The following is a 26,130-nucleotide window of genomic DNA, read 5'->3' as shown; positions in this document are numbered from 1 at the left end:
TAAATATGTTTGTTATTTATAAGACCAAAATTTAGAAATCTTCCCAATGTTTCACGAAAGAGGAATCGTTAATAGATGTTGACATGTATGATGAAACAACAAACATGTTTATGAAGTTTATTGACAAGAGAATAATATATTCTCACAATATATTAATATATTATGAAAGATAATAACATATAACATCATGAATATTACATATTATATAAGATATAGATAATATTACTATATATTATTAATATAATAAAAGGGAGGATAAACTGTATAAAGGGTGATTACACATGATATTATCACTACTATGTAAAAAATTAAAAATAAAAAAGATGAAGGAAATCCACAAAAAATGTTATATAGGGATATTTCTGGGTAATGAGACTAGGGATGACTTAAGATTTTAAAAATATATTTAATTTATTATATAAATACTTGATGTTAACTATTTATATATTTTATATGTATTTTAAGATATATTTATATATAATTTTAAAATGAAATCTGATTTAAAGTTTCGTGAGGAAAAAAAGACCAGTTTGTCCAAACATACATTTTCTAAAGTCTTACTCTTTAAAAGCCTTTGCAAACATAACCATGTAAGGTAGAATGTAATAACCAAAAATTAGATTCTTCATTCTAGAAATACTGGAAGGTATGTAATTGGCTTTATTCAAGATATGGTTAAGACAGGCAAAGTTCTAAACGTTTTCATTTTAACTCAAAAGAGGTAGACATAACAGGGAGAGAAATCAAGAGATAGCCTTACATTATTTATTTGTGCCGAAAACATATGGCCTTTGGTAGCCCAAGAGATAGCATCAACTCCCTCTGGGATGCTGTGGGTGGGTCATCCTCTCCAGGAGAGTGGTTTAGGAGAGATACAAATGGAATGGTAGGCAGGGAGGGAATGGGAGGATCTGCCCTGGCAGTTAGGTCACTCAAACCCACCGTGGTTTGCAGTGGATTGGCAGATGGCACAGCCAGATTGTCCCACCAGCCTGAAGCTACTAACTAAAACAATTATATTCAAGAAGAGATAAATTCATGCTACAATCAGATTCCTAATATTAACTAGGCATGGTAGGGGTAATATTCTATTGACTTAAGTTGTGAGCAGAAAACTAAAAAGGGATGGGTAGAGAAAGGTGCAAGCTGCCTTCTAAAGGGACATTAGTCGCTGACTCTCTGAAGAAGTTAAATTTATGCCCCACCACTCTGCTCCCCCTCCCAGCCCTGCCATTTGATGCCACTTAAAGGTGTTCTTTTACTTATACCCCTAAATGTTTCTTGAAATCAGAGAATGTAAATTTGGGGAACTTGAGCCCAATGTAGAAAACAGACATAGTTTTAGTGGCCCCGTGCTGTGTTTAAAACAAACAGACAAACCTGAATGAGTCGTTTGACAGTTCAAAATTGGGAGATTTGGCATACATTTCAGGATTTGGGCTTTTTAAAAAGTTAAAGTTAGCAGTAGTGAGCTGTTATTGTCACATGGTAACCATTTGCTGGCGATAAGTGGCTGGTGCTCATTTTAGATGGCACTGGCTCACCAATTTGCCACAGTCCCCACTCAGCCCGTGTGCTCACTTGGATTTCAATTCCTGGTCTCTGTATACATTCCTGAGGCTTTCAGGTCTCAGAGTGATTTACAAAACTGGTCTGCCAGCCCTGAACTGCCTACAATAAAAGTATCCAGTGATTAAAAAAACAAAACAAAACAAAACTCATTCAAAGCAACACTTCCTAAATAATTCTGATAAAGACAGAGCTGATTCAGAACCATAAACATGCTCAAAGACATGCTGGGAGGACAGAAAGAGAGCACTGCCCCTCTGAAAATCAGGGGCGCCATGGGCAGGCAGCTAGAATGGAGAACCTGCAAAGACTGGGACATCCTATGGGAAATTCTCAGCCTAGCGTTTGGAATACTTAGTAGGAGGTTAATAAATATTTGTTTCTATCTTCCTAAGAGCAGATGCAGAGCACAGCAAGGAGGAAATGGAGCCAGAATAGTGTAATGCAATGCACAAAAGCACAGCACGCCAAGAGAGAAGGAGGGAGGAGGTAATTGTAGCCCAGGGAGCAGTAGCAGCAACAGAACAAGCCTGGAGAAGTTAGAATGACAGAGCCAAGTACTATAATAACAGGGGACTGCGTAACCACGGCATGATTTTGAGAGATCTTTGCTAGTCACACATCTATATGGCAAGTAGAAGCAGAGCGTACGTAGATAAGGTAACGTTAATCAAACAGAAAATTCAGACAGAAATTCATATCAAAAGACAAGTGAAAACATTCAACTCGTTAGTGAAGGATTGTGGGTTAAAACTACAACAGAATATATATTTGAAAATACAGAGAATATATGAAACATGCAAAATAGCTGTATTTGGTTGAAGTATAGGGTTTCTATACTTAGCTGAAACAAGTTAATGGTTTAAATTTTTTTGTGTGTTTGGCTTACCAACCATGCGGCTAGAGTTATTCTGAAATAATTTATTTCTAAAGCCACAATTTAAAAAAATCAGTTAATAACTGAAGTAAAGTTTTCTGAAGCATCATGTCACTATAGTAATAACCTGTCAGAGAATGTTGGGCAAAGGGTGTTGAACCGCAGGATGGAAGGTTGCAGATGTAATTATTATTTTTTTTTCTAGCCCTTTCCTTAGGGTCATGGCTAATCAATTAGTCACTGTTTATACATAGGATAGCTTTTGCAGTATTTATTTCTCTAAATATGTAACAGTCTTGGGAGGCAGTGACTGCCATTAATACGTCGTTTCTAGCATGTTAAGAGTCCTTAATAAATGGTAAAACAATAAAATCTTGCATGATGAAAAACCACAGTCACTATATCTATTATATCCTGAACCATTTTATCTTTTTTCTTTTAATATTCGTGAGAGAAACAGAGGCTCCATGCAGAAGCCAGAAGTGGGACTCGATCCCACAACTCTAAGACCACGCCCCAGACGGAAGGCGGGCGCCAAACCGCTGAGCCACCCAGGGACCCCCTACTCTAAGCCATTTTAAAGTAGTAACTATTTAGAAAAGCATTATAAGCAGAAACTGCATTGAGTCAATTACCATAATAAAGGAACATTTATATTCACTAAAAAAGTTCACCCAGGTAATTTCCTCTTAACTTCTTAGGGAAATGAGAGAAGGTATGGGAAGAGTGTATGGAGTGTGGATTAAAAACAACTTATTATTATTATTATTATTATTTTAATTATTTTAAATCCTGTGGAACCCTGCTGCTCACAAATCGGGTAGCAACATCCTATACACTGGCGGGGTGTTCCCAATGCCTTCAAAACTCAAAGCACCCCGTAATGCGGCGGCAATGAGCAAACTGTCCAGATTCCTAGAGGTCTGCAAGCTTCGGGAGACCGGGTTGGAAGAGGAGGCGCGGGGGCGCGAGCACACCGCCCAGCTGTGTTCCTCTGCGCGGCGACGCGGGCACGGCCGAGGGGCTGTAACCCCGGGAGGAAGTTCTCTCTGGGCCTCTAACAACCCGCGCTACCGGGCTAGGCTCGGGGACCCGGACTCCTGAGTTTCCGGGATCCCCCCGCGGCCTTGGGCTGCAAGGGCTGGGGACCCTGTGCTGTAAGTTTGGGGAAGGAAACGAGAGAGAGAGAGAGAGAGAGAGAGAGAGAGAGAGAGAGAGAAAATAGAGCTGCTCCTTTAAGAACTTCCTTTCCCTTTTACTCTATGTTTACATAACACGGGGGCCGATCCCCCGCGGGGCCCGAGGGGGGCGGGGCGGGGGCCGCGGGGCTCCCACCTGCCCGCGCGCCGGCGGGGCGGCTCGGCGCTCCTGCCCCCGCCCTCCCCGCCCCGCCCCGCCCCGCCCCCGCCCCTCCGCGCTCGCGTTCCCCCTCCCTCTTTCCCGCGGCGGGGCTCCGGCGGCGGCGGCGGCGCTCGGCGCGGGCAGGTCCCCCTGCTGCCCGGTCCCATTTGTTGCCGAGTCCGGCTCGGAGCGGCAGCGGCGCGCGGAGCTCCGGGGAGCCCGGCGGGGGCAGCGCACAGCCACGACGGAGCAGCCCCGGGACTGGCCGCCCCGCGCCCCCTTCGCCGCGGTGCCCTTCCCCGGCGCGCTCACCCCCTTCTCAGGATGGGATTGTAGCGGCGGCGCGGACTCGGCGGGGATCGCGGCGGAGGCGGCGGCGGCGGCGGCGGCGGCGGCCGACCGGGGCTCCATGTTTTCCCCCGGCCAGGAGGAGCACTGCGCCCCCAATAAGGAGCCGGTGAAATACGGGGAGCTGGTGGTACTGGGGTGAGTGCCGACATCGCCGACCCCGGGAGCCCGCATCCCCGCGCGGGGCCGGAGCGGTGGCTCGGCCGCTCTCCGAGGGGCGCTAGGGGGGCCCGGGGGCCCGCGCCGGGGACGGTGCCCCGCAAAGGCGCGCGCGGGGCGCTGCGGAGCCCGCCGGGATGCGCCTCCCCCGCGGAGCGCGGCGGCCCCGGGGGCAGGCACTGTGGCGCCCCCGCGCCCCCGGGGCGCTGCGCTCGGGGACCGAGTCCTCGTCCGGACCGGGGCGGTGGCGGGAGAAGCCTCGTTCCACTTCCCCGCGCGCCCTGGGTCGGGGCCGGGGCCGGGGTCGGAGGAGACCCCTCAGTTGGCGAAGCTGAAAGGCCGGTGGGGCCGGGTCCCCGGGGGCCCTCTGCCCGGCGGACGGCGACCCCGGGTCCCGGGAGCTCGGCGCGCGGCGCTGCGGGCTCGGCCGCCGCGGGCGGGGGGCTCCGCGCGGTGGGCGTCCGCGGGCGGCGCTTTGCATATCGTTATGGTGACCGCCGTGGGCAGCCGCAGCCCGGGGGCAGTGAACTGTCTGTGACCCGGCCGGGCAGGCCGGCCCGGGCTCCCCGGCGGCGGTGTCCCGGAGGGGGCAGGGCCGCGGGGGCGCGGGGGCGCGGGGGGCGCGCGGGGCCGCATCCCCACGTCCCGGGCCGCGGCCTCGCCGAGGTCCTCCTGGCGGCGGGGAGCTCGCCCGCCTCGGCTCCCTCTCCGCCTGTGAAAACCACATTTTGAAGATAGTAATTATCTACAATCGTTAAACGGCAGCAATTAGAGACTTCATCTACTTCCTGAGTTTCCTTGTGACATTTCTATTGTTTACCCTTAATAAGCCGGGAAAGAGGCTTCGCAGGATTAAAACCGGATAAAGTGGGCAGTGAAAGGGGAGCAGCACGGGGAGGAGGGAGATGCAGGAACACTCGGGAGAGGGAGCAACTTGGATTGAGTTTTTGGAGAAGAAAGCATTATTTTCCGCTTCGGCATGTGTCACTCCTGGGATCCCGCGCTTTTGTCCTCGGTTCAAAGACTTGTGTTCAGACGGTCCTGGGTGCTGATAGGTAGGCTTAGCCCACGTCCGAGGAGCCGAGGGTATGGACAGACTCAGGGAACTCTGAAAACCGTGTTTTGATGACTGAATACCTTGAAGTAAGTGCAGACTGAAAAATAACTTGGAAGAGAAGAATTTGTAAGGGAAGCTTCCAGACACAGTACAGCTGGAAGTTGTCTAGTTCTCCTCTTTTGTTGCTACAGCATTAAGTGGAGTGTGATTGGAAATCTCATTACCTATTTTGAAGTTTGCAGATAAGCGGTTTTTCTCACCTGCGAGGTAATTGCACTGAAAAGACAGATGTCAGGGTTCCCTGGAAGGAGAGCTGGGTGACAGGGGAAAAAGCAGGAGGTGAGCCTGTCTTATGTAACCTCAACCCAACCTAATTTTGTGGAGTTTGGTTTTGTTTGTGTGTCTGGCTTCAAAGTATGTTTAACATACTTTGTGAACCTGACACGAGAGATTAATTTATGCCAGAACCTTATTTCATTATTTCCTTTTGAGGAAATCATTGTTGAGATGTTTCAGAAAAGCAGTGTGCGAGTGGGCCTGGAGAGGTTTTGTGTTTATAGCTGGAAGTGCAGGGCGTTGCAAAGCCGTGGAAGGGATTTATTTATACCCAGGATTGTCCTGGTATCACAGGCTTACTCTGAAGTAGGCTATGTAATTACATTGCTCATTGCATGTGCTTTGTCCTTGACTGGTGGCTTTCCAGGAGACACTTAAGTGTGACATAGTTGGCACTTTCATATTTGGGGGCCAGACACTGAGCAGTTATTTGTGCACGTAATATGTGCCAGCACTGCTGAGGCACTGAGGATCCAGCAGTGAGCAAGGAGCTTTCATTTCAGTGTGGAGTGGTAGGCATGAGCAGAGAGAAACATGTAAACAAATGAATAATACATGGCAATCTCAGGTGTTGCTAGGTTCTCAACAGAAGGTGGTTAACTTAGGGAATGTCTGCCCTAGATGCGTATTGCTTTCTTTAGCTGGCGTTCCAGGCAGGTCTCTCTGAGGAAGTGAAATGTGAGCTGACATCAGACCGCTGAGAAGATACTGGTCAGATTATTGAATACTTGAGAAGAATTGTGGTCTTTTTTCTTTTCCTTTTTTTTTTTTTTGAGAGTAGATTTCAGACTTTCTAGAAATATTGGACACATTGAAGAATGCTGGGGAAAGAGTGAATAAATAGGTAGACTTAAAAGAGACCCTTACTAATTTGTTTCCTACCCTCAGGACTTGAGGAGGCAATGCCCTCCCTCTTAAAACAACAATAACAATCAAATAATTAATATCGACTTTGCATATCTGATCACCTGGGACATAAATATTGGTAGAGAATTTCTAGTAGGTTTTATTGATAAAATTAATCTTGACATCTAAGAATGGCCAATACTGATGCTGATACAAGCTTTTGCTTTTTTTTTTTAACTTGTGTAACTACCTTTCTGTTCTCTTCTAAATTTCTTCTTTTTTTAAATCCCTCTTCTATTTTTTTTCTAAATTTCATAGTTAGAATTTTAGAAATCCTGGGGAGCAGACTGAGGAACTATATATATACATATAGTATATTTGCCTTTGTACATATATGCATATATATGTATGTGTGAAGAGCTATAAATGTATTATGTCTATATCCGCATGCAGATATATGTCTTTTCATGCATTCTACGATGTTAAGGGAATTGCCAGGTAGTTAGGATGTTAGTAGGGTCATCACCTTCTCAGTGGATTAGTGGAATTTCATTATTTCTGGATTCCAGTCAGTGAATGTATCATGCCACAACCCTTTGTTGTACCCATTATGTAATTCAAGGTCGAGAAAATGACTGGTCTAACTGTCAGGTCTTTCTTGCTATTCATTTTAAAGCTGGCTGATGTGTTAAAGTTGGGAAGACATGTCTGGATTTGAGAGGGAGTTCAGTGTAGTGGGGAGAGCATAAAGGAACAATCAGGAGACCCAGACTAAATCTCTGTTTTCTTGCCAACTAGCTTTATGACTTTGTCTTAGTCTCTTACTTTGTCTCTGTTTCTTTGGAGGTAATGAAATATGATTGGGTTCAGTAGTCTTTAAGGGCCCTTCCAAGTCTATACCCTGTGATACTGCTCCTTGGCTCAAATATGGAAAATGCAGTTTACATTCTGTTAATACTCTTAAGGTGATGGTGTTAGGATTCTAATGAGAATGGTCTTTGAATAGCAGAAAAGACCAATGCAATTACTTTTTTTTGAAATAAATATGTGCAAAACAGGCTTTTTAAAAAAAGTTGTAATGATATGCATATATTTGGCTCATTGGTGTCCAGTTATATGTGAAGGCATTCAAATTTGCTAAAACTTTCTGTTCTAAACTTAAGAAAGGCACAAATGTTTTACAACTAAGCTAAATAGGCTGGAAAAGCCAGCTTAAGAAAGAGATCATCTGGATGAGATTTTCAAAGTGAAGGGGCCTGAGAGGTCCTAGTGTACCTTTAGCCCTTTTATTTTACTGATGAAGAAGAAACTGAGGCTCCTGGAAGGAAAGAGATTTGTTCAGGTTCACAGTTGAGCTGGATCACCGGGCCACTGTTTCCCACTTCAGAGCAGATTCCAGCGATGCTGTTAGCTCCTCAAAGCTTCAGATTTTTTGTAACTTGAATGGGGGGCGCTGAATCCCTTTCTGGATTCGATCTGAGCATGCAGCTCTCTTGCCGACTAATGGCCCATCATAGGTTTTTGGAAAAATATTGCTTACTTTTAGTTCCCCTCACCTCACGGTTGAGTGGATAATACATTATACAAGGCTTTATTTTTAATTTGATGCTTCACCAAATGTATTTTTATTGGCTCTCCCAAACAGGATCTTCAGATGGAATTCAGGAAATCCTTAAACTGGGTTGGGGAGGAAAATAAATGTCTATTTTCCCTATAGTCAGACTGAAATTTAGCAATTGCACTCAATTATGAGCATAGGCAACAAATAGAATTGCTGCTAGATTTGCTATTTGTCACATTAATACAGAGTTGCTTATATTATTGTGTCATAACTTAAAACTATCTTGATAACTAAGTATAATTATTTTTACTTGTAATTCTTTGTATTTTATATTATGCATTTAAACCATTTTTTTTTTTTTTGAGAAGGGTTCAGTAGGCTTTACCAGACTGCCAAAGGGATTCTTGGCACAAAGATGGGTTAAAAACCTCTACAAATGAATGCTTATCAGTATGACTGAAAATGAAGTATTTTAGTGGAAATTGATCAGGGTCTTCAAAAGACTAAAAGGTCAGGGTTGATGGTGGGGGAACCTACCTTTTTTCCTTTGGATGGTGCAGCATTCTATCAGATAAGACAAGACTGTTGCTTGAAGAGCTTATGGTCTTTACTTTTTTAAACAAGCAGCTCCCGATTTCTATATGCTGTTTTTGTTTTAACCTTGGCACTTTGCCTTGACTACCCCTCCCTTTGGTAGTAATAAGAAACCTTAAAATATACCCTAATACTTTTCCTTTTCTCATCCTCCTCTCTAATTTGGGCCCAAAGACTTCAAACACTGGTATCTTTTATAGACTAAAAGGTCTTTGAACTTTTTTTTCTTACAAAAAACAAAATCTTTACTGTCACTCGGCATGTGGGGTGATCTGAAGAGCTCAGATCTGTTTGTGTGGATGAAGTATCTAATTCTGTAAGCTATTAATGGTCATGATGTTACTAGCTTTGGGTTGCTATATTTTCCTTTACTAACTTTAGCCTTGTTTGGAGTATGTGGCTGTCTATGTGGTTTCTTGTCTGACTTTCTCAGATTTATTTGTTTCTCTCTGTGACACATCAAGACTGACAGCTTCATTAGGACTTTTCATTTCTGGTTGTATTTCATCATGTGATCCATATTTGGGGATGCTTAATATAAACAAAGCTAAAACCAGGTTGGTTCGGGTCTTAGCAACTTTACCAAACATATTTTGTTCAAGAGATAAAGCACACACCCACAAAACACTAACCCCCCCCCACATCCCACATCCCAGTTGCTGTATTTGAGGGAGACCAATCTTGTCACACTGGGGTAATGATTTTGTATCTGCTGTCAGGAATCAGCAGCATAGCGTCCAGAAAATAAGTTATGTGGGGCTGTTGGTTGGCTTTTGAATGGAGACAACAGCAGCTTGGTGGATCTCATTGGTGTGAGAAAAATAACTGAAAAGGAAATTTGAATGTTGTTTGACTTAAGTAAAGATTTCTCCTGGGATGTGCAGAGCCTATTTTATAAAAAGAAAAGTGAAGCTAAGAATGATTCAGTTATTAGTTCTTACTGAGCTTCTTGTCATCTTTGGCTTCTGGAAAATGATAAGAGCAGAAGGTACTTCATATTTTTTAGCTTTGTCTAAATCAGCTATTCTCAACGACTCTCAAACTACCTCATACATAATGATCAATTTTGAGTTACATGTCCAGTAATTTATGACAAGTAATCAAATGTTGATCTTTCAAATGATTCTGAGATGCCCCTTTAATAATGTCCATTTTCACCCACTTGCATTCTGATATGTTTTCTCAAGTAGGAGAGAAAGGGGTGGAGCTAGGTCAGGCAAGCCAGGAATGTATTCATTCAACAAATATTTATTGGGTGTCTACTCTTCCAGACACAGAGAAGTTAGGGCAATCACGTTCCCTGCCCTTGTGAACTGCTATCTTATTCTTGTCACAGCTCCTCGGTGACAATCCAGTGTATAGTGGATTTATTTATTCTACAAATATTTGAGCATCTCCTGGCATAGGGTGTGGTGCTTGGCACCAGGGGATAGTGCTGAACAAGACTGGTACGGTCCCTGCCACTTCCGAGCCTGTAGTCCAGTCAGAGAGATAGAAAACAACCTATAGAATGTAGGGTCACCTAACACTGTGCCTGGATAAGAATAGGATGGCCGGGAGCAGGTAAAAGGGAAAGAGAGTTCTAGGCAGAGGACACCCAGTGTTCCATGACCCAGAGGTAAGTGAGTGTGCATGCTCCTTTGAGGAGCAGAGAAAAGCCCTGTGTGGCCAGGAAGAGTGATTGAATTAAATAAGTGAGCCATGAGGAGGGGCGCAGGTCATAATGAACTTATAAATCATTGGAAAGAGTTTTGGATTTTATCCTAAGGGCGTGGGAGACCAGAGTAGGGTTTTTAGCTCTGAAAGGAGAGTGGGGAAGGTACTTCTATGAAGGGTGATGCAGCCTAGGTCAAAGGAAAAAGAGGTGGAGGGAAAGGCAGAGGCCAGAGCCCCCAGGAGACTGGCAAGGAGGGAACAGTGTGAGCCAGCAAGCAGCTGTTTTAGTTCCAGATTCTGGTTCCTGTCCCTCCTGAAACCTAGTTGCACCCCCTGTCCAGAGCTCTGTGTGTTTGGCCATTTGTGCAGTGCCTGCTCCGGCATTGTCACATACAGAAGCCGATGAGACAGACAACACTTCACCGGGGGGTTGGGGGAAGGGGGGGCTTACCTTTTAGGGGAGGGGTGGGCTGTGTACCCGAGTCAGCAAACAGATAGCTGAAACCTGTCATTTCAGAGGGTGCTATGAGGAAAATAAAGCAGGACAAGGGGGAGAGAGTGAGTGAGGGGGTGGGGGTAGGGGACTAGCAGGGTAAAGAGCCAGGGACGGGGCAGTGGGAGGCCCTGGTAGGCTGAATAATCAGGGGTGGCTTTTCCAAGAAAATAATCCCGTTTCCTCCGAGAGAGCCCACCTTGTTCAATTTTTATTTACTTTTTTTTGTTTAAGCCACCCTGAGTGGGTTCCGCTCTTACAGCCAGAGCATTATATTAGCGAAGGAGGCAGAGTCCATAAGCACATAACCGAAGGGAAAATAGAAGTGTAAACAAACATAGGACCTGCATTTAACATCCCTAGAGACAAACGTGCTTCAGTCCACTGTGCTCTTGCCGTGTGCCCAGTGGTGGTCGCGTTCCTCTAGGCTTCGTGGAACTGCTCTGGTTTCCCCGTGAAGCTGGCCGCTGCAGGGCGGGGACCCTGACTTGGCCCTACCTCGGGGTGTCAGGCACACCTTTCCAGGTGCACAGGAGGCACGCACCGAGTACCTGGCAGGAGTGGGTTTGTGTGGCGCGCTCCAGTGCCCCTCTCAGCACAGAGGAGCCCCGGGGCTCAGTGAATGGTTTTGGATTTGGAAGCATCGCACCAGTTCTGTAGCACAGCTGCGGTTTTGTCAACAATCCTCCCAACCTTAAGGGCTCGAGTGAAAGGCTCCCTGCTATGACACTAAACACGGACTTTACTGACATCAGATATTCCAGTTTCAACTTTTGTTTGTTTTTCTTTTTGTCAGTCACCTAACAGTCATTTTGTCACCTGCAGAAAGTTCTGCCTTGAAGGGAAGCCGGCCATCTGTTCTGATTCCACCAGCTGCTCCGAGCTGCATTGCAGTGTGCCATGGTGGCGTTGAAAGGCTGTGGTCATTAGTGCCTGTTAATGATGGCTGGAAATGCTATGGAATACGAGCCTCTTGGACGAAAAACCTAATAAATATGCATCAGGGGTATTTTCAGCGTCAGGTTTAAGACTATTGCAAGTCATTCTCGATTGAGGTTTTATTTCCAGCCGTCCACAAAATGCATCTCACTCTCAAACATTTAACTCTGTTCATTCCCTGCTTTTGTGCTCATGCAGGCTCTCTTTTTAGAATAAGAATCATTATTCCAAGCTTTGTGCTTCCATTCTAATTGGTACTGGCTTAACAGAATCCAACCAAGCAGGCAGTTGTGTGTTTGGCTTCTAGGCTGTTGGTGTGAAACTCCTGTTTACTATTGTCAGGGGCCTCCTTTCCCGTCTACACCTGGAATTCTTGTGCCTCGTGCTATGTGGTTATAGAACATTCTTTTGACAGTCAGAATTTGGGATGCGTGAACAATTAGGGTTTCTGAGGCACTTGATTGATGAACTGATTACTTTAAGGAAAGGCCCTTTCTACACAGGGACCATAGACACAAAGGAGCGTGCTTCACACCAGATCCCAGAATTTGACACAGAACAGATCTGTGCCAGAGTACATTAGATTACACTGTAGTTTGGGTACTTTTGTTATTACATGCCTGTGGATAGAATTCAGAATGGAATTTGTACTTTTGCTTAGTAGCTATTTATCAGTTATATGGGAAAGTTATAGTACAGATAACTGTGCCATTTGTCAGCACTTTATGCTTCTCACTATATTTTTTCACATGCCCGAACTATTTCCACTTGATAAACATTTGTTGGTTTGACCTTGAAATTGTCCAGTGGGAGAATTGTCACCTTGTGGCCGTGTTATTGAGACAAACACAACCCTACTTTCCCAATGGTCTTGTAGTCAGTTGGCAATCAGGTAAGAGAACTCGGGGTTTTGACTTCATCCTGTGTTCTTCCCCTGTAGTCTTCAAATATAGCCCATAGGCATTCCCCGTGTGTCCGTGTGTGTATGTGTGTGCGTACGTGCACTGGACCTCCCATCAGGGGGCAAATCCCTGCCCCCTTGAATCTGGGCAGCTTTTGTGATTTGCTCTGACCTGCCCATGTGAGGGAAGTGACGCTTAGTGACTTTTGGATGTTGCCTTAAGGGGTGTTTGTTGTGGCCCATGTTTTTGTCCTCTGTGTTAGTTGGCTAGAGCTGCCATAACAAAATACCACAGATTTGGCGTCTTCAACAATAGAAGTTTATTTTCTCACGGTTCTGAAAGCTGGACGTCCAAGATCAAGGTGTTGGCAGGTTGGGTTTCTCCTGAGTCCTCCCTGCTTGGCCTACAGACGGCCGTCTCTCCGTGTCCTCAGCTGACCTTTTTCTCTGTGTGCCCACCCCTGATGGCCCTTCCCTTTGGTTTTAAGGACACCAGGCACATTGGATTACAGCCCATCCATATGACCTGATTTCACCTTCATTACCACTTTAAAGACCCTCTCTCCACATACAGTTGCATTCTGAGGTGTCCTAGGGGTTAGGACTTCAATATATCAATTCAGTCTATAATATCCACTTAGAAGACAGCCTTTAGATGAAGTCCTACTGCCCTGCTGGAGAGACTGGCCCCAGCAGGTGAAAGATTGCAAGAGAAGAGGCCTGGCCAGGCTACGGCCATCCCAGACACCCAGCTGAGGCAGCTGACCTGGGATTGAAGTTGTTTTAGATCCTTCAGCCCATCAAGCTGCCCAGGCCACTACATGGAGCAGAGGTGAGCCTATTCCCCAAGTTTTGCACATGAAGGAACCGTGGGTGTCTGTTGTTTTAAGCCACTATGCGTTGAGGTGTGTCCTTACACAGCGGTGGACAATTCAGATACCACCATACTCCACAGCATGTGATTCTGCTGTCAGAACTGACAGACTGATAGGAAATAATTCACTGAGCCTTTGTTGAGTTTTTTTTTTGTTCCCTCAGGTTATTGATTATTTTAATAAGCACAATTTCAGCCTTTTAGATGAGTTATTCCAGACACTAAGTATTGTACGGTTTGAAAATCTTAACTAACAAACGCATTTGCGGAATAACTTTATCATGTGTAAGTCATCTCCGAGTCTCTCTGCATTCGTTAATCTCCATAATCAATATTATCTCCTGAAATTCATTGAGAGCACGGCAGGTGAAGAATGGCCCAGCTTAGCTGAGAAGCACGCTTCTGGTACGCTCGAACATAAGTCGCTTTAACCCAGGGAGCTAATGCATCACACAGATTTTTAGGCTTTTAAAGGCCACCTGACATGAAATAATAGAACCCATAGAGATTTGAGTAGGGGAGGTAATCTGTACTAGTATCCTGCAGGTACCAGCCGATGGATGGGCCAGAAGAATGTTTTAACACTGCAGTTGGGTGGTGGGATGACAGGATGAAGAGCTCATTTGTGTCAGATGTACCTGTCTGTGGCTGTCAGCAGTAAGAAGGAAGCATCGTTCCTGAAGTACTTTACAGGTCTCATTCGCACCACGGAGATGGATTATGTGTGGCGGGAGAGGCAAGCAGAGGCAGCCGAGCTGCCCACCACCTGCACTGTTCTCACACCACCACACATGTAGCATCCCCCAGTTACCACCTCCAACCGAGCACCTTGCCGTGAAGAGAGAGAAAAAGAGATTCCTTAAAAAAGGGGAAAAAAAAGGCTTTATTTATTCATGAGAGACACAAAGACACAGGCAGAGGGAGAAGCAGACTCCCTGCACGGAGCCTGATGCGGACTTGATCCCAGGACCCTGGGATCATGCCCTGAGCCAAAGGCAGACACTTAACCACTGAGCCACCCAAGTGCCCCAAGAAAAACAGAGTCCTGTAGTAAAGTGAATATAACTTATTGAGTTTCCCTAAATTCTCTTTAGGGAACTTTAACCTTTGCCGTTTTTAATCAGAGGACCTAAAACATATAAAATGCAGAGTTTTGCATTCAAAATGTATAAATTCAATGTAAAAGGATTTTTAAAAAAAGATTTTATTTATTCAAGAGAGACGGACAAGGAGAGGCAGAGACACAGCCAGAGGGAGACGCAGGCTCCCTGAGGGGAGCCTGATGCAAGATTTGGTCCCAGAATCCCGGGATCATGACCTGAGCCAAAGGCAGATGCTCAGCCACTGAGCCACCCAGGCGTCCTTGTACAAGGAATTTGAGTAAAGTTCTAAATGATCTGTTTTGTAGAAACAATATAATCCAGTGGCTTTTAAAGCTTACCACTACACTAAGACTTTTGGGGTACCAAATTGAGAGATAGATGTGTTTTATCTCATGTATCCTCTGTGTATGTTTAATTAAAAATAGGAGCCACTGTACACACTAGAGATTAAAGCACTGACAGACAGACACACTAAGTATCAGCCACACAGGAGGGGTGAGTTGATGCTGCTGTTATTGCTGTTTTGATGCTGCTGCTGTTCTCACATGTAGGAACCCACATAAGCGATGCCCTCTAGGGGCATATAATCTGAGGTCAAGATGCATAACTTAGCAACAAACCACACTACTTGGTGTAGAGGGGGGCTGGATGGAGGCAACTGTTATTTCCAGTGCACTGGGTGCTGGATTCTGTTAGGGGTTTTGCTTGATCTGTCCCAGGAATTAGATTTTATTATTCGGAAAGGGAAGTGAGGCTCCAGTTTCAGTCATTCACCTCATCAGTGCTGGGGCCTAATTTGAACGTAGGTTTGTACGTATTGCTCAGAAGCTTGTTTCTCTCTACCAAGGTGAAGGTCAGAGACGTGTGTATTCCTGAAAGATGGGGAAGGATACCCTGGAGCAGGTGGCCTCAGAGTGGAGTTTTGAAGGGTGACCTGGGGTTTTATAGGGCAATAATAGTAAAGACATGGGGTGTTTGGCTGGAGGCTAAAGTGCTTGAGGAAGGAGAACTGTCAGCGCATCAGCAGCTAGGGATGCAATGGGTAATAGCCTAGTGGTCCCTGCCTTCATGGAGCTCATAGCCTGGCACAAAGGATGGACTTTAACCAGATGAAGCCTGGCAGGTGCAGGCAGGAGATGCAGGGTTTCATGGGGCGGTAGCACAGGGTAGAAACCTGGGATGTGTTAGGAGGGAAGGATTCCATTTAGGCTGAGATGAGGAGGGGAGTAGGAATTAGCTGAGGGTCACAGGGGGAGAGTGTTGTGTCTAAGATACATTTAGAAGCTGAAGAGCTGAGTGACAGTTTGGAAATTGGGGGGTTGGATGTCCAGTGTGATGAGAGAGACGTGACGGGAAGGTCCCCTTAGGGGCCCTGTGAAGATTTCAGGCCTCTGGGATTGGGAAGCCTTGGCATTTGGGGAGGTAGTGCTTGTGGAGCTGTCAGGCACAGTTTCAGTCTTCTGAGCAGTTGCCTTAACTAATTCTCGGGACTGGTTGGATCTCCTACTGGATCTGCATTTTCTCTTGTAGATCATGTCCCCCTCCTTGTCTCCAAGGGACAGTGGCTCCCACCGGGTCTAGCGATGAGGCATGGTGATGATGGATAAAGTGATCATTCATTCACATACTAGTGTGTTTGGGAAACTTACGCAGGACCCGTGAATGTGTTGGGGCCGGACCCCACCGGTCGGAGCAGATCCAGATCCTTTAGACACTCAGCCTGCTGTCCTCTGGAGCCTCACTTTCCCTGAACCCAAGGTTGGCATGCCTCGCACATTATCCACCGGGTAGAGAGAATGCACAGCCCATGGCCCTCCTTTCCCTGCCCCGGGGGGGCTGCGTGTGCTAACCTTGTGGTGAATTCCTGGGACTCGGCTGGCTCTGGCTGAGCTGTGCCGACAGCAGAAGTGTGGGCACAGGTGGGACCAGCAAGGCCCATAGAGCAGTGCCTCTCCTGTTGCCAGGAGAGGGGAGCAGAGCAGATTCCTGTCCTTGTAGTCCATGTGAGGTGTCTGCCGTCTGTCCTGTTTGCTTCCCGTTGCTCCCACATCAGCTTCTGCCTCACCTTCAGGGCGCTCTGCTGCTTTTGAGTTGAAATGGAGATCCCCTATCAGAACTGGGTGTTGTTCTGTACGTTGGCAAATTGAACACCAATAAAAAATAAATTTATTACTAAAAAAAAAGAACCACCATTTAAAATCATCATTAAAGAGGGAGCATTAGCGTCTGAGCTTTCGCTTTTTTTTCTGCATGGATGAGGAAATTCCAACTAGGCTGTTGCTTCTCAGCCACAGGTTCTGTTTCTTTGGCACACAGAGGTGTGCAGAGGGCCTGTGCATCCGACGTGGTGGTGATGTCTCACTGCCAGGTCCTGTGCAAAGTGCTGCTCATGCATTTAAGTTCTGACCAAGGCAGATGGGTGCCATCACTAATCATTTCATAGATGAAGAACTTGAGCCATGCATGCCCGCCAAGATGCTTGTCTGGCATCACTGGACTATCGTGTGACTGAGCTCTGACTCAAACCCAGGCCTGACTCCAACACCCTTGTTTGTAAATCCTGTCTCTCTCGTGTGTGTATGTGTGTGTGTGTGTGTGTATGTGTGTGCGCATGTGTGCGCATGCAGTTTTGCATCTTTATTTTTTAGACAAACCCTTTCCATACTGCATATTCTCATTAAACACAGTGACTCAGAACCTCACTCATTTAATGAGGTCACTAGAGAGGTTAAATGTGTGTTGTTTTTTTTTTTAATGCTTACAACTTATATGAACCTTTTTTGGGGGAAATTGCTTACATATGTGCTTTGCCCACTCATGTATTACATTCCTAGTAGACTTAAAGTATGTGATCTCTAGGGAATAAAACATGAATCCTCCTATCTGCCACCTTATTTACCTGAATATATTACAGTTATGTTCAAGAAAGACCTGCTTTATAATCTGCAACAATTCCAAGTTCATTTCTCTAGTCTTGAAACCACTTTGTGGAGTTATTCCTCCTTCCTTGAGAAAAGCTCTATAACCTCCTTGGTTGTGGCATGTGCTCCTGAAGGCTTTCTTTTTTTTCTTTTGCTGTTGGTGATAACAGGCTAGCATTTACACTTTGTTTATAGCTTGGAAAGGGGGCTTCAAGCTCTTGCCCTCTCAAGTAAAGGTCTGTCTTTGCTTATTTTTTTAAAGATTTTATTTATTTATTCATGAGACACACACACACACACACACACACACACAGAGGCAGAGACATAGGCAGAAGGAGAAGCAAGCTCCCTCTGGGGAGACTGATGCAGGACTTGATCCCAGGACCCAGGGATCACCACCTGAGCCAAAGGCAGATGCTCAACCACTGAAGCACCCGGGCATCTCTCTGTCTTTGGTTAGACACTAAAGTCGCTGCACGTTGATGTTTCCTTCCCTGCTTGCCAATCTTCCTGTTAGTATCGATTCAGGGAAAAGACTTGGTGGCTTCCCTGCTGTCTGCTCTCTATCAGTACCTCATATCACACGCTTCTAGGGCGGCCCTGGGGTAGCTTATCTGAGAAGCATCGGGCAGCAGCAGTCCAGGAAAAGTGCCTTTTATTTGCTATTCTAAGTGTTAACTTGGACCAGATGCCAACTTTATTTTTTTTTATTTTTTATTTTTATTTTTAATTTTTTTTTAAGATTTTATTTATTTATTCATGATAGTCACACACACACACACACACACAGAGAGAGAGAGGCAGAGACACAGGCAGAGGGAGAAGCAGGCTCCATGCAGGGAGCCTGACGTGGGATTCGATCCCGGGTCTCCAGGATCACGCCCTGGGCCAAAGGCAGGTGCTAAACCGCTGCGCCACCCAGGGATCCCCAGATGCCAACTTTAAAGGCTTTGATGAAACTGTTGGCTTAGACCCTTCTGGAAGCTGGTGTAGCTTTACACTGTTTGTACTGTTTCAACCTTCCTGTGAGGGTGGTTAGCCTGTTTGGTCCCAGACGTGGTAAGATGCATATGACCCAGAGTTTCTGAAAGCAGTGTTCTTAACTAGCAGGCATCCTAGGATACCAGGTGGTAAAATACAAAAGGACAAATATAGCATCTTGATAAGCAATATTATGTATTATATGGGGGGAACCAGACACTTGGAAGCGCTGCAGGAAAGTAATTCAATCAGGAGGACCTGATAATGTAATAAACCACACAAGGGTGAAACTCATGGTTTACACTCACTAGAACGCCCTTCAGTAGAATTTATCGGCTTATGGTGGTGGTCTGCACACGTTCTGTGGTTTTAAATATTAAATAACACAACTCACTTTTTTCCCCAGGCAGAGAGAAGACACCACCAACCTTCGTCACCTCAATCATTTGTGTGCCCTCCTTCCCACTGCGTCCCCCACCTAGAGCTCTTATTAATAACCTCACCTAATAAGTGAGGTTATTAGTTGGAAGTCCTGTGCCCAATACTTAAGTGTACAGACTTCGTGTTGTATAAGAAATAAAACTGCTCCTCGATTGTGCCAAGTACAGTTGGTACTGTGGTGACAGGCCTTCAGGCTGTCCTCTGAGGGACCCCCGTGGAAGAGGAGAGAAGAGGAGAACCTGGTTCTACTCTGAATCAATGCTTCAGGGGCAGCTGTGCAGAGTTGCTTCTCCTTTGGGAGGTAGCAAGGGGCTGAGCAGGGGGCTTTCCCTTAGCTCTTTCTCCTTGCTGCTGCACCGTTCACTGATCACAGGAGACAGTGAGAACTTGGGGTCCCTTGCATGGTGTGGGAGGCTTGCCATACTCCATTTCAGCAGGACTCTGAGGATGGGATGTTGTCTCCATCAGAGAAATGGGGAAGCAGAGATGATGGGAGATCCTGCCCTGAGCCTGCACAGCCAGGAAAGGATTGGGAAGCTCAGGAATTAGAACCCAGATTTCAGATTCTCCTCCAAAAGCTCGTGTGTCTATACCACTTGTCCAAGCCTATAACCCACATTACCATGGTCGGTAAGAACCTTTAATAACCATGCAAAGGGTTACATTAAGGATGTAACTCTTCTTGCTTGCATTAGGGTTCTGAAGTTGTGGTTATATTGCTGGCGAATTCTCCCAGGACTCCGCGGGAAGGGATAGACAATGGTGGAGGTGACAACTCTGCAGGGAGCCAGCCCCTCCTTGCTGCTTGCTGCTTAGCCTGCTTACCCTTCCCTTTCTGCTCTTCCCTCACAGGGAAAGGATCAGAGGATGCCTCCCTGTTTTTCCTGTTACCTCTGCCCAGATCTAGTTCAGACAATGGAGCTCCACTCCCCCCGGAGAAGGGCTCTGCGTGGCTCCTTAAGTTCATCTGAAGTGAATCTTTCTCTGATCTAAGTTTGTTTTTTTTTTTTTAATCCACTTGAATACTCACCGTGTTAGTTAACATGAATCACATACTCTTTGATTTTGCCTGGGTGAAAGTAATTACTTCACCCCCATTTCTCCTAGGGTTAAGCCAGTTTTAAGTTTGTGTCATAGATTCTCATAATTTAGACATTAGCATCTGATCATTAATACCAATCGTTATGCTTTCCTCCACTGATAAACTTGTAAATGCAGATTTTTTTTTTAAGGCAGACCATTATATTCAGGTAAAGTGGAATTAATCTTAAAAGCCTTGTGCTAAAATTATGATAAATAAAGAGTATTAATGAAAAATTTGGAAGAAGGAAGAAAAATCATCCATATGCTAATATGTTTTGTGCAGTCACATCTAGTCATTGTCCACATACAAAAATATTTTATGTGCTTCATTTTATACATGGTGTATGTGCTGCTTTAGAAGAGTAGCTAACTCACTTTTGTTTTAAGGGAATTTGATGACTGCTGGGAAAACATTTAAAGTAAGCCACATATATTTTTTCTTGACCAGGCCAGTTATTTGCGAATGGGTTATCTAACATAAATTCTGTAGGTTTGTTTTTTTGACGGGGAGGTTGTTGCAGAATGAGGAATTGCCATGTGATTTCCATATAAGGAAATATATGGGAGGAGAAGAAGTAAAGTGTTATTCACTATTTGAGATCTTTAAAAGATCTCTGGAAGACTGGTATGCTAAGGGCAGGACTTCTGCAAATAAGTTTCTTAGGAGCTTAGAGAAAAGGACACTTTGAAGGACACTAAATCCTACACGTGTTGCCTGGTCAAGCCCAAGATTACTTATTTCCTTGCCCTTGAGGCCTACCTTCTGGCTTTTTCTCCTGAACTTTGTTCCCCCTCTTTTTCACCTGTGCTTTTGCTCTGGCGTTCCTGGTCACCTGCTAGGATTTAGTTCAGGTGTTGCCTCCAGCATGCTCCCCTCTCTGACTTCTCCTCTTCTCTCTAGCAGGGAGCAGTTATTTCTAGTGCGTTCTCTTTGCCTTCTTAAGGAGTCCCCCTCTCCCCTTCTGGGGCCATGGCCTTAGCTGCACTCTTTCCTAGCACCTTAGCACCTCCTGGAGCACCTGGCAACTTGGTGGATGGTGCAGGGTGTGGATGAATAAGTGCTGGGCTGGAAATGTGAACATTCTAAGATGAATGGCCACTTCTCCCTTTTCTTTGTTCCCGGTGTGAGTTTTAAAGAATGGATTATTCACTTTATTTTTTTATTTTTATTTATTTATTTATTTATTTATTTTTAAATTTTTATTTATTTATGATAGTCACACAGAGAGAGAGAGAGGCAGAGACATAGGCAGAGGGAGAAGCAGGCTCCATGCACCGGGAGCCCGACGTGGGATTCGATCCTGGGTCTCCAGGATCGCGCCCTGAGCCAAAGGCAGGCGCTAAACCGCTGCGCCACCCAGGGATCCCACTTTATTTTTTTTAAAAAGATTTTATTTATTCAGAGAGAGATAGATACACACACAGGCAGAGGGAGAAGCAAGATCCACGCAGGGAGCCTGACGTGGGACCCAATCCCCAGTCTCCAGGATCACGCCCTGGGCTGAAGGCAGCGCTCAACCGCTGAGCCACCGAGGCTGCCTTGATTATTCACTTTAAAATAGGCACTGGGACACCTGGGTGGCTCAGCAGTTGAGCATCTGCCTTCGGCTCAGGGCGTGATCCCAGGATTTGAGATCAAGTCCCACATCGGGCTCCCTGCATGGAGCCTGCTTCTCTCTCTGCCTATGTCTCTACCTCTCTGCATCTCTCATGAAAAAAAAAAATAAATCTTAAAAAAAAAAGAATGGGAAGAAATATTCCCCAAAATCAAAAAATAAAATAAAATAAAATAAAATAGGCACTTATTGGAGAGGATGTGGAGAAAGGGGAACCCTCTTGCACTGTTGGTGGGAATGTGAACTGGTGCAGCCACTCTAGAAAACTGTGTGGAGGGCCTCAAAGAGTTAAAAATAGACCTGCCCTACCACCCAGCAATTGCACAGATACAGATGCAGTGAAAGACTGAGACACCTGCACCCCGATGTTTCTAGCAGCAATGTCCACAATAGCCAAACTGTGGAAGGAGCCTCGGTATCCATCGACAGATGAATGGATAAAGAAGATGTGGTTTATGTATACAATGGAATATTCCTCAGCCATTAGAAACGACAAATACCCACCATTTGCTTCCACATGGATGGAACTGGAGGGTATTATGCTGAGTGAAGTAAGTCAGTCGGAGAAGGACAAACATTATATGGTCTCATTCATTTGGGGAATATAAAAATAGTGAAAGGGAATAAAGGGAAAGGAGAGAAAATGAGTGAAAATATCGGTGAGGGAGACAGAACATGAGAGACTCCTAACTCTGGGAAACGAACAAGGGGTGGTGGAAGGGGAGGTGGGTGGGGAGTTTGGGGTGACTGGGTGACGGGCGCTGAGGGGGTCACTTGACGGGATGAGCATGGGGTGTTATGCTATATGTTGGCAAATCGAACCCCAATAAAAAAAACTAAAAAAAATAAAATAGGGACTTAGCTTATTTGTATTTCTTTCATTGGTTCCCAAAAAAATATTCTCCTGTTTGCCTCTCCCCAAGGTAAATTGCAGAGTTCCTAGTCATTTTGAAAATGGACCGTTTTGGCCCCAAGAGTAGATGGTGGCGAATTTAAAATTTTCCTTTTAAACTTTAAAAAAGATAAGGGTTTAAAGTGGGGGAGCATCGGGAGGTGGTCCAAAGCTGATGGTAATTTCAGCTTTAAGCCATCTTTGTATGTAGTATTAAAAACCTGCTGAAAAGAAAAAAAAAATCTCCCTAGAAAAATAAAAAAGTCCAAGCATATTTTGACAGTGATAAACCTTTATTTTTACTCAAAAATTAGTTGCTCTGGTTTCTTATCTTTCCACTCTAAAGTCACAGATAAATATTCTTTCCATTATGTTTTCCTGATACTTATCCCAGCTGGTTTTTGTGTTTGCTGACTATTTGTGTGCTTTTTCACCTGTATCTTTAACTTTCCAGCTCCTTTCCTTTGACTTTTTTTTTTCTCAGAGCTTTATGCTTGTGTATGGGATGTCTGCTGTTTAGCCAATTTCAACGTGTTCTTTTCTCATGTTCTTACAAACATACTTGGCTGTTTGTTGACTTTTCCCCTCCATCACGCCACTCTGAGTACAGCTTGTTAAATATTTGAAGCAAGACAGCTGGGGTACTCTGGAAGCCAACTTGAGTTTATTTTTTCATTCCTTTTATTTTTTTAAAAAATCAGTATCATGAGGAACCAGAGATCATGCCATTAAACGGCTTCTTTTTACTAGAAAGGGTTGTGTATGGCAGAGCCGTCTTCTCCGGCTGGCTCTCCTCCTGCCTCCCTGCTCCCAACTTGTACAGTTTACCACCCTGCCTGATTCAGTCTATAGGAGCCTCACATGAGTATTCTTTTTCCATTCCCACTCAAGTTCTTATAAGGACCGTAGTAGATAATGAAATGTCTAAAGTTCAGGTTATTCAGGGGATTGATAGCGAATAAAAAGGGAGATGTGATATTAAAAAAATTACATATGTATTGGAGAGCAGTTTAGTGGCATAAATTATTTTGAATTAAGGTCCTTATTCTTTGTGGGGTATCTGCAGCCCTAAAGCTGTATTTTAAGTATAAAATATACCTGGATTTGATTCTGTAAACATGTGTGCCCTCATGACTTGCCAACAAGTAGAAGGGAAATGGTCTGTTTCTTTGTGTGCACAAATCCTTGGGAGCAAGCTTCAGTCCATATGATTTGTGAGTTGTGGTTTTGTAAAGTGGCTTAATGAATTTGTTCATTTAATTTTGATTGGATTACAATAAGAGACTGTATGGTATTTGGCTGATTATTTTTGCCTTGCAGATTTTCTTTCATTATGGGCACCTGCTCTCAATAAAAAATGATACCAAAATTGCAGGTATTTTGTCAATATGAGAAATGTTCAGGGATGGTCGCCCAGAGATCTTGGTGGAATGTTGGTGGTTGATGAGTCCATTTGTTACTGAAGATCTGTCTAAAGTGAGATTTCTCCAAAAGCTGACATTTTGGGCCTTGTGTAATAAATGTATTAGCTACACATGGTTACTATTATTAAATTGAAAACAGTCTTTCTGATAAAAAATATTTCAAAAGCTGGAACTTGTGTCTATTCTGGACCAGAAGTAAAGGGATTAAAAAAAAAGGGGGGTAAAAAAAAAAAGACTAACAAAATGCTGCATTTTCTGCTCACTAGGAACATTTAGTCAAGTGTTTGATGTTAGCTTTATGCTATAAAGATCTCAGTTAAGCATAATGCTTCAGAAGTGGCATACTTAAAGACCATGAGGGCTTAGGTTAACTTGTAAGTTAAGTAGAAATCTCTGCAGAGGACTAAAAAAAAAACAATCACCATTCTGCTTTTTCCAAATACAATATATGGGGTCTGCTTGACTCTTTATTTGATGGGTTAGGCTTGCCTTGTTGATCCTTTTGAATTAGTAATCATTGAATAACAGTGTTCATTTATAAGGAAAAAAATTGGGACCCAGGGAAATCCTCTGAAAATCTTTTGCAAATATTTTAGCCCATAAATAAAAAATTGTGTTATAGGTAACTTGGCTCTCTAAGGGCAGGTTGCAGGGAAGGCATTTGTGTTGGCCGAGGGCTTCACTGGTACACTTAGGTTCTGCCCATTTGGGGTTTTCAGTATCTCCCAGTGGGGATTGGGGGGTGGGGATGGTAGACTGTTGAGGTCCATAGCTTCTTTGGTCCTGCCCAGAGGCTCTGGATTTAGATAGTGTAGCCACAAAATAGACATGTCTGCCAGTGGAGCATATAATTTAGAAACTAACCCTGCTAACTGCCAAATTATATTTTTAATCTTTTAAACTGGTGGTTCCTCTTGAAGCATTGGGCTGTCAAGAAAGACGTAAAACCAAGGTTTTAGCTGGGAGAATTGGGATCAGTGCACAGCTAGAGGTGCCCTATGTGATCTCTCCTCTCTCAGGGCTGCTCAGTGAGTGGGATGCCTTTTGTTCAAATAAGAATAAAAATAATTGACTACTTCAGCCCACTGACCTTGCTAATTGTGACATCCTCTAATGTAATTTACTGAGTGCCAAGTGTTTTTAATTGGTCTATAAAGCATGGAGTTCATATGGGACACCTGCCAATGGTGTCTGGCGTTGAATGCATGTCTTTCTTGTTCTTGTCTTTTCCTTCTCCTTCCCTCCCCCTTCTCCCTCTTGTTTTATGTGTGCGTTCTGAGATCATTCCTTCACTGGGAGACGTTGGCAGTTTGCCTTGGGCTGCTTCCCCTATGAGTGTCATGGGAAGAGCCCACCACTGTAGAGTTAGTCTTTTTTTCCAGCTCCCCCTTGGAAAGCTGCTTCATTCTTCTTGCCTTTTGGAAAGAGGTGACCACTTGTTCTGGGCTGCTCTTACAACAGCTGGGAAGGTTTGGTTGTGTGTCAGCACAATAAAGTGAATTTCACCCACTCAGTAGAAACTTGTTTTCATTGACTTACTGTTCTAGAGGTGAGGGCATCCAGTGTACACTGAAGAGTCCAGAATGGGGTGAGTAACCTCTTGGAAGAAGTAGTTTATGGCTTTTTATTAACATAAGAATCCTGTAGTAACTTCTCTTTCCTTGGGAGAGACTGTTAGGTGTGCATAATAAGATGATTTTCTCAATGTACAACGTAAGAAATCTCTTTTCCGTTGTTGGAGTGGGCATAAGATAAAACTTTTGGAGCCACATGACCAGTCTGTCATTGCTTGGTATCTGGATTCAAGTTGGGGAAAAGAATGAAAACCTAAGCTGCCTAGAGCTTAGTAGGCCATTGGTCTGTGGCTGGCACCACAGCCTTTTTTCCAGGTTCCCCCAAGGGTATCCTTATCACCCCAGAATGCTGCTGTGAAAGTCTCAGGTTTGGTTCTAATGCTGAAGATGAGGCACACGTGTAGAAAAGGTGGTTTGTGCACACTTCTCCTTTGTAGGGTATTAAGTGATAGAGTTGATGAAAAGCTGCTACTTAGACTCTTGTGTGCTCTAACTTTATTATCGGTTGCTTTAAGCAAGATTGTGATTGAATTTGAGCCTGATG

The 26,130-nt window shown here is 44.7% G+C and overlaps 1 protein-coding gene across 1 annotated transcript in view; it reads left to right on the top strand.

The window, feature by feature from the left end:
- Positions 1-3,899: 3,899 nt before the first annotated feature.
- The window catches only part of PELI2 (pellino E3 ubiquitin protein ligase family member 2), a 182,648-nt gene continuing 160,417 nt past the window's right edge, over positions 3,900-26,130 (top strand). The window contains exon 1 of the mRNA XM_041759162.1: positions 3,900-4,273. Coding sequence (XP_041615096.1) covers positions 4,197-4,273 — 77 coding nt within the window. The 5' untranslated portion in view covers positions 3,900-4,196. The remainder of the gene's footprint in view (positions 4,274-26,130) is intronic.

The sequence above is a fragment of the Vulpes lagopus genome, chromosome 6, assembly GCF_018345385.1.
Source record: "Vulpes lagopus strain Blue_001 chromosome 6, ASM1834538v1, whole genome shotgun sequence".
Lineage (NCBI taxonomy): Eukaryota > Metazoa > Chordata > Mammalia > Carnivora > Canidae > Vulpes > Vulpes lagopus.
This window is presented reverse-complemented; position numbering and strand designations above follow the sequence as displayed.